The sequence below is a fragment of the Pteropus alecto genome, unplaced genomic scaffold (genome assembly GCF_000325575.1).
Source record: "Pteropus alecto unplaced genomic scaffold, ASM32557v1 scaffold17, whole genome shotgun sequence".
Taxonomy (NCBI): Eukaryota; Metazoa; Chordata; class Mammalia; order Chiroptera; family Pteropodidae; genus Pteropus; species Pteropus alecto.
Window position 1 is genome coordinate 4,036,259 of NW_006440645.1, and position 8,203 is coordinate 4,044,461.

At 44.4% G+C, this 8,203-nt stretch overlaps 1 protein-coding gene across 14 annotated transcripts in view; it reads left to right on the forward strand.

Moving 5' to 3' along the window:
* Nucleotides 1–8,203, forward strand: part of KIAA1109 (KIAA1109 ortholog) — a 146,105-nt gene that overhangs the window by 42,250 nt on the left and 95,652 nt on the right. For 13 of the 14 annotated variants that reach the window (XM_025050937.1, XM_025050938.1, XM_025050947.1 and 10 more), the window contains 4 exons: nucleotides 588–796; nucleotides 2,968–3,195; nucleotides 3,873–4,010; nucleotides 7,873–8,052. In XM_025050937.1, coding sequence (XP_024906705.1) covers nucleotides 588–796; nucleotides 2,968–3,195; nucleotides 3,873–4,010; nucleotides 7,873–8,052 — 755 coding nt within the window. The remainder of the gene's footprint in view (nucleotides 1–587; nucleotides 797–2,967; nucleotides 3,196–3,872; nucleotides 4,011–7,872; nucleotides 8,053–8,203) is intronic. The other variant, XM_025050941.1, reaches the window with a different exon arrangement.

The following is an 8,203-nucleotide window of genomic DNA, read 5'->3' on the forward strand; positions in this document are numbered from 1 at the left end:
AGGTGTGTGTGAATATATTTAGAGCACTTGATTTTGTGGAATGTTAATTTCTTTAACACATTCGACATCGTATATCATAGTTACCCTGAAGCTGATGTGCCTTATTGTGGACTCTCTATGGGGTCCAAAATGGAATTAGAGTCAAGTGATACTTTCTTTGTATTTTTCCAGTGAGTTAAGATTTAAAGAATAGTTTCTATAGTTGTCTTTATATATGGAACTTGATAATGTCACACTATATTTAAATGGCTTTTTATGTGGAAACAACTGTACTTTAATGCCCAAGGATAGTTAAAGCCTAATCGTGACCCAGATTTATATTGCATGGACTTGACTAGTGCCGCTAGTGTTGACAGGGACTTTTCATGGGTTCTGTGCGATCTGATTTATGTACTTCTACACATACTCCAGTTTGCATTCTTGATTATCAGTCTTTTAGGGTTGTCTTCCTGGTATACTATAGGCTATATCAGGGTTAGTTGCTTTCGTATTTGCAAAATAAGACTTCTTAGTGGATAATTCCTTGAAGAGCTTCTAAGAGGTACTTTCCTCCCTTCAACAAACATTCTTCCCTCAATTTCTTCCAGTGTCAGAAATGGAAGAGACGATGCTGTCCGTGTTAAGGCCGTCGCAGAGAGTGTCGGACAGGGCGGTCCCCTCTCCCTCCTCCTCGTCACGCCCCCCTGTCGATCCCTCAGAACTGCCGCCCGATAAGCTCCACGTGGAAATGGAACTTTCCCCCGATTCTCAGATAACTCTCTATGGACCTCTGTTAAATGCCTTTTTGTGTATAAAGGTATGATTTTTAAAAGAACTTAACATTTTTAAACATAAGCAAAGCAGTTCATGTCTAATTGAAATTGGGACCATTTGCAATAGCCAGTTGGATGATTTAAAGTGTTGAGAATATATTATATATGTTGATTAGACTTGTAGTACTAGACTCATTACAAAATTATAAAAAGAGTGTACTCCTCAGTGCAGCGTGTTTTTGAGCATTTAGTATATTCTAGGAATCGTGCTAGTTGCTATGGGATACAGGTGATCTGACATCTGTTGTCAAGGAGATAAGCTGGAGGAGTGGACACGTATGGACAAGCTTTAACACGCTGTAATGAATGCGGCATATAATACAGGAGAACCTTGTTATCTGAGGGTACTTGGTGCCAGGAAAGGTCTTCTTCACGTGGCTCCATTACAAACAACTATATTCCACGGTAAATAATAATCAAGGATTTGTTTGGAGCTCCGTCTTAAAGGTTGAAGCAAATACGTGAAAATAAGTTCATTTCAGGGTATGACAAATTTAGGTTCTGAAGAAATATGCACTACTTCTTAGGGCAAGGACTAAATCAAGTGTTAATTCATTTTGGTATAATTGTCCCACTGAAATTGTATGATTGCACAGTGTGATAGCACTTAAAGGTTGATGTCCGTGGCACAATTGTGAAGAGAGGCTATTTTAAGAACAGTGTGGACTTGGTCAGTTTTCTAGAAGTCGCTCTTTTAATATTCAGCTCATCCTTTGAAAACATCCCCAGCAAGTCCTCAATAATTCTTATTGACTTACTGTTCTTCCTAGGTAACGGCTCTAAGCCCTCCAGATCCTCACTTATCACCAAGAGCTTTACCTGTGATTTGAGCAGTTACCCAACATCACTTTCGGCAACTTCATGAAATTTTGCATTTTTCTAGGATTTTGCAAATTTATTTTGCTTCAGATGTTTATTGTACTGTTGGATGTTTACTACATCTGATAATCAAAGACAGACTAATTACCCAAACATCGATAAGCACGAGCAGCAGAGTTACTTGGTGTGAGTCTGATTCCGTCAGTGCTGACTCGTGTGCTCCCTCTCGCGGTTCACAGTGCAGGTGTTCTGCTAACAAGGAGCCCTGTAATGTACAGTGACAGAGGCGATCGATTCTAGAAGGGGTCTAGGATGATCAGGGTTAGCCAGGGAAGGACAATCGGGGTTTGCTAATAAAGACTCTGGAAGAAGTGTGGGCTGAATGGCTTTCGAAGGTACCTAAAAATCTCAGTATTTGAGTTACTGTTATTATATTTACTAATCGACTTGATATCCAGAACCCTAGCCAGAAAATAAATGTGTCAATAACCAAAATGCAGAATTTACCAAAATACTGACTTGGTTCTAGTATTGAACAAATATAGCTAACAGTGTTAAAAGGAATATTTTAACAGTTTTTGATCACTATGGACAGATCACATAGGCAAAACTTAAATTCAGAATCAATGGGAAGAAGAAAAGGATTTCAATTAAAAATAAATTCTGATGCAAAGAAACCAGAATATTTGTAGTTCAAACACTAATGCATAAGAAACTAGGATGAACTACATGAAAAGAAGTTTTGGTAACTTTATAACACATGTTTTTGTCATCAATAACTAAAATTGGACACTTTTTAAATAAATTTATTTAAATTAGCTTCAAGTATACAGTACATTGATTAGACATCTATATTTTTATTAAAGCTGTTAAGACGTTCCTGTTAAATATTTCAACAGGACTGTATGAATCGTAGTGTTTAGCCAGTTGATTTTCGGTGAATTGATGTGCTTCCCCCGAAAGGTGTCCCCGGGTGTCACTGTTTCAGCACTCCGAGCAGCAGCTTGAAAAGCACTGACCCTTACAAGCCCCCAACGGTTTCTCTAGGACCCGGACTGCAAGTTTTTGCCATTACCGGAGGTGGTGTTATGAAACTTTACTGTAAACTTCTATGACCTTTTGTGGGCATTTTTTTTTTTTTTTTGCTACAGAATATTTATTTGCTAAGCAGACAAGTAAGAGTATATCTTAAATATATGTATCTTTTTTTTTTTTCATTTTTAAGGAAACAGACGTGATGCTTTTAATTACATAAAATAGGTTTACAAATTTTGAACTCAAAGGTGAGGAGTTATTGTTACATATCTCTTCTGATAGCATTTCTTAATGTCTGTAGGAAAACTACTTTGGGGAAGATGACATGTATATGGATTTCGAAGAGGTGGTTTCAAGTCCCGTTCTGTCACTGACGACGTCGTCCAGCTCTGGCTGGACTGCCGTCGGAATGGAGAATGATAAAAAGGAAAGCGAAAGTTCGGCCAAGCCCACCCATCCGCTGGCCCTGCGTCCTTGGGATATCACTGTCCTTGTGAACTTGTACAGAGTGCACGGGCGTCTTCCTGTTGTAAGTGTGTACAGGTCAGAGTAGCGTCAGTGGACCGTGAGCTTAGCCAGCACAGGAAACATTGTGTGCCTGTGTGTGTGTTTCGTGATGGGATCGCTTGAGCATTGGCGATTTCACTTTCTGTTTTTCTTCTTTCACGCGAGCTGCTCCACGCAGCTAGAGAACATTTCTTCATGGCACTGAGCTCATGGATATCCCAGGACTGTAGAGTTTCTTAGCCTTCATGTCCAGCCGCAGACCAGTTTGAGGCCTTATGGTGGACCTAGTACCAAATCAAGAGTCAGGCTTGGCTTTGAGGTTGAAATACATCAGGGGTTTGGAGCAGCCCAGAATCCTGCTTCACCCCAAGGGGGACATTGAGGCTGCCTTGGAACGAGGTTGTGTTGCCCAGGGAACCCGGGCCGTTGGAGCCAGGCCAGACAGGGAAGGGTGGCCCTAGAGCTTGTGAGGCGCACTGGCTCCATGTCACACACCAGGGCTGCATAGCAGAGAAGTCACCTCTGGTGCTTAGTGGCCCTAGAGCCCTTACTGGGGTCCAGAGTGATTCTGTTCATCAGGAAGCACCGTTTCTCTTTTTAAAAAATCTCTTAATTACATGAGCGTAATTATTATTTTCCTGCACTTCCTTGGTCTTCAGTTTTTCTCCACCTTGATTATGGTATTTTGTTTGACTTTAGCACGGAACCACCGATGGTCCTGAATGTCCCACGGCTTTCTTGGAAAGACTATGCTTTGAAATGAAGAAAGGATTTAGGGAGACCATGCTGCAGCTTGTCCTGTCTCCCCTGACCGTGTGTGTCAGCGACAACTATCAGGTAACGGGAAGCGAGCTGTGCTGGAGGCTCAGGTTCATTATGACTCTGTGGGGTCAAAACAGTGCGTTAGCCTCTGTGCATGGAACAGGTAGCTCTCCACACTGCAGGCTTTTAGTTTAACCATATTGAGGAGTTTTGTATGTGCATGAGAGTTTTTCAAGAATCTCTTTTCTTTTTCTTTGCTGTTCCCTATTTGTGATCCCAAACAATTATATTTTATATCTTTTTGTTTTTAGAAATGGAAAGAAATACTCTATATCTTTCTCATTTATTTATGGAAGGGAAAAATGCATAAAATCTTGGCGGATTCTGCTGAAAATCACCACCTAAGCATTAATACTAACCAGTACCGTGAATCTTCAAAACATGAGCACCTACATGGTCACTGATTTATTCTTTTCATGCAACATGCTTACAAGATATTTTGTTAATTTTTTCACGATATCCCTGGGAGTCTTTTGGAAGACAACTAATGATATTCATCAAATATGAATCATTTACGTTCCTGGGAAGATTATCACTTTATTATTATTGTTTTTAAATGCCAGATGGCTGCTTCTGGCATCTACCACTGCTGTAGGGCTCTTCCCTCCTTTAGGGAACTTGTATGCTTTACAGATGTAAATGGATTTTAATACAATGCAAAGTAAAATTATAAATGGGGGGATGAATCCAATAACCTGCACATCGTCCATGGACGATAACTTACTGTGGATTCAGTGCAGTAACTGATCATCTTCTTTAAAATAGTATACCACCTTTTCTTGCCATAACTGATTATATTTTTCTACATAGAACTTTAATTTCTTTTCGTAGATGTATATATTTCACATATATACATAGTAGCTGAAACTTAACATATGCTAGTTCTGCCACAGAATGTTTCCTTTTTTAAACTTTTATTTCAAAATAATAGTAGATTCACAGGAAGTTGCAGAGTTAGTACAGAGAGGCCCTGTGTCCCCTTCACCCAGTTTCCTCCATGCTGATCTGTCACATAATTATAGTGCAGTATCACAACCAGGACACCGGCATTGGTGCGATGTATGTGCCTAGTTCTGTGTCGTGTTACCCCATGTAGATTTGTGTAACTGCCACCAAAATCAAGTGGCAGAGCTATTGTATCATAAAGGCCTCACGTACCTAACACTTTTAACTGGCCATAGAAACCTGAAAAATACCTCTTGGCCTCCTCTCTAACTAGTGGGTCACTAGGGTTCGTTGGTCTTTATTCTGGGAGCTGAGTATGTGGAGAGGAAGTCCATCTCCTTTTCTTGATCTGTTGAGGAAAATAATAAAGATAAAAGAGAAATATCTCCTTATGGCTGAGTTCTGAACATCTTAGATGAGCATCTGTCTTGCGAGTACCTGGCAACGCTCTAACTTCTATTTTAATCACTGCATTTTCAAAAGACTTTACCAGATACAAAAAAACGCTTTGTTGAGCTCATTATGAGAGTTCCCATCAGCCATAATTATGGAGTCATCAGCAGGTGTGTATGGTGACTGAGGTATAAGTGTGGTTTATTTGGTCCCCGGAGAAGGAATTCGTGGAGTAGAGCTGCAGGGCGGTAGTGCCAGACTCGGTGATGCTCAGTGTCCCTGACGGCTGGCCAGAAGACAGGGCGCTCTCTGTGTAGAGTCTTGGAATTTGCTTATCTGCTTGACTTGCTTACATTGTGTGGTGCTGGCGTGACTGTCTCTAAGAAATCTTTTGTCTCTGTGCTGTCTAATATTCTGTCACCATGGCAGGCTTTGCACCCTGACAGCCCCCTGGTCAGTCCTGGGTCACTCACCTGTGGATACTTGTTCCTAGTAGCTTTAGTCCTAACTTGGGGCCTCAAGGCTCGGGATCTGAGGCGCTGGGTGGCTTTCTGTGTCCGATTCAGGAAATCACACGTTGTATTTCACGATCATCTTACGACACATGTTCGTTCCCAAGGGCTGCTGGAGCAGAGGAACCGCACTGCGTGGCTTAAAACAACAGGTATCTCCCCTTGTGGGGCTGGAGCCTAGAGGTTGCCGTCTGGTGTTGACAGGGCCATGCCGTCTCTGAAGGCTGTCGGGGAGGACCCCGCTGTGCATCTCCCCAGCTGCTGGTGGCTGCCAGCAGCCCTGGGCGCTCGTCGTCTGTGGCACAGCACTCCAAGCTCGGCCTCCGTCCCCACATGGCTTCCTCTCCATGTGTCTGTGTGTCCCAGTTTTCCTCGTAAAGGCCACCCGGATCCACTGTAGCCCCATTTTAACTCGATCACACCCGTCAAGATCCTATGCCCAAGGGAGGTCTCATTCATAGGTACCCGGGCTGGGGGCTTGGACATGTTTTGGGGGGACACCACCCCATAACATGATGCAAGCCATAGTAAAATTTAGACTGCAGTGTTTATTGGCGTACTAGGTTGGCTATACCTTTAGGACAAGCTGAGATCCACCTGTGTTATTGAGCTAAAAGGAAAAAAAAGATCACGGACACTGTATGCTGAGAATTTGGAAGGCTGCAGCAGACCCCCCCGCCGCTCTCAGACGACACCTCAGGCAGCGGATGCCGGAGAAGGGCGATTTCATTATGTGACGCAGCTTCAAGAAAAGGAAAATGTGTCAGAACATTTTCTGGAGCTATATATTCTAGTCACAACTTGAAATTTCTTTTGAAGAAGTCCTTATGAATCGGATTTGGCCTTCTTAAAAAACTTTTTTAAAGTACGCATTTCCCAAGCGTACTGAAACCAGGAACCCCAGCCCTGTGAGGCGGCGTGCACACACGCACTGAAGAGACCCCGTGCCGAGGTTAGCTTGGGGGGTCCCTGTGAGCCGTCTCGTGCGTGCTGAGGTCTGAGGACACTGCACAGCCGCTCCGTCAGCAGGGTCTGCTTTGTGTGGTTATCTGGTTGGTGCGGTGGGAAGCATGGTGCCCACGACAAAAATGGTCTTTACCCTCATCAGCCTGATGGAGAAGATAAATACCTGGGCGGGGGGGGGGCGGGGGGACAGTGCAGATAAATAATTTCACATGTGACAGGTGCTGCCCGGAGAGGTGCGAGGGGCTTCGCAGGCATGCAGTGGTCTTGAGACGAGCACATTACAAAATCTGCCTTTTTAAAAGCTCTCTGGTCCTTTGTAGAGTGTGGAGCGGAGAGAGGGAAGCGGAGCCCCTGGCAGGAGGTCTTCCTGGATCAGGAGGATGGCAGGGAGGTGGGCGGTGTCAGTGCCGCTGAGAGCCGGGGAGGTGGCGCCGCAGGAGCTGGGGAGGGCGCTGCCACGCCTGCCGGTCCGTGTCCCCCGTGGTTCCCTGGGGAGTCAGCGCTCCATGCAGGACCCTGCTGTAGCGCTCACGCTGTAGCGTTCCGAACGGGTCCGTCTCAGCCGTTTTCTCTGACCCGTTTGCTGCTTTTTAGTGATGTTCGCATGATTATTCTCTGTAAGGCAAATCTGTCCTTTTGTATGTACGTAGTTCCTGAAATCTGTGCGGAAGATGGTTTCGGTTTCTTTGTCTAGTTCTTTACTTAGTTGTCCTAATGGTCTTTATTGTCCCGTTATTTTCTCCTTTTTAGTATCTTAGTCTCGTGATTCCTGCCGTCCCACAAAAGATGGCCTGTTACATTCCCTGTCAGAGCACTAGTTTCTTTTTATTCGTCAGGGCTGTCAGCAGTCAGAGATCCGCATGCTGCTCTGGCTCTCGTGGATGCCGTCACTACAGAGGCTTAACTCAGACTCCTCTTGTGTTCAAAGTTGTGTTAAGAGCTTCTGGATCCTGAAGGCTTATTTTCCACATGGCGTGTTTTTCCTGTCTCTGGAGGGAAGAGCAAGGAGACGTTATAATGCGATTTTCTGGTATTTCTTACATCCTTCTTACTGTTTTCAGCAGCGACCCCCGGTGGACGAGGTGCTCAGGGAGGGGCACATCAGCTTGTCCGGTCTCCAGCTGCGAGCGCATGCCATGTTCTCGGCAGAAGGTCTTCCTTTGGGAAATGATTCGTTGGAATACGCGTGGCTGATCGATGTGCAGGCTGGGAGCCTGACGGCTAAGGTCACGGCCCCACAGGTACGGCTCTCACAGAACTAGCTCCTGACTTCTTTTTCCTTTGCTCCCACGGCTCCGAGAGCCAGTCGTGTGCCCGTTCGAATGCTCGCTGCGTGTCCCCTGAGGGCGTCTGGTGGCCACAAGGCCCTTTGCTTTTTGGACAGATGTCGTT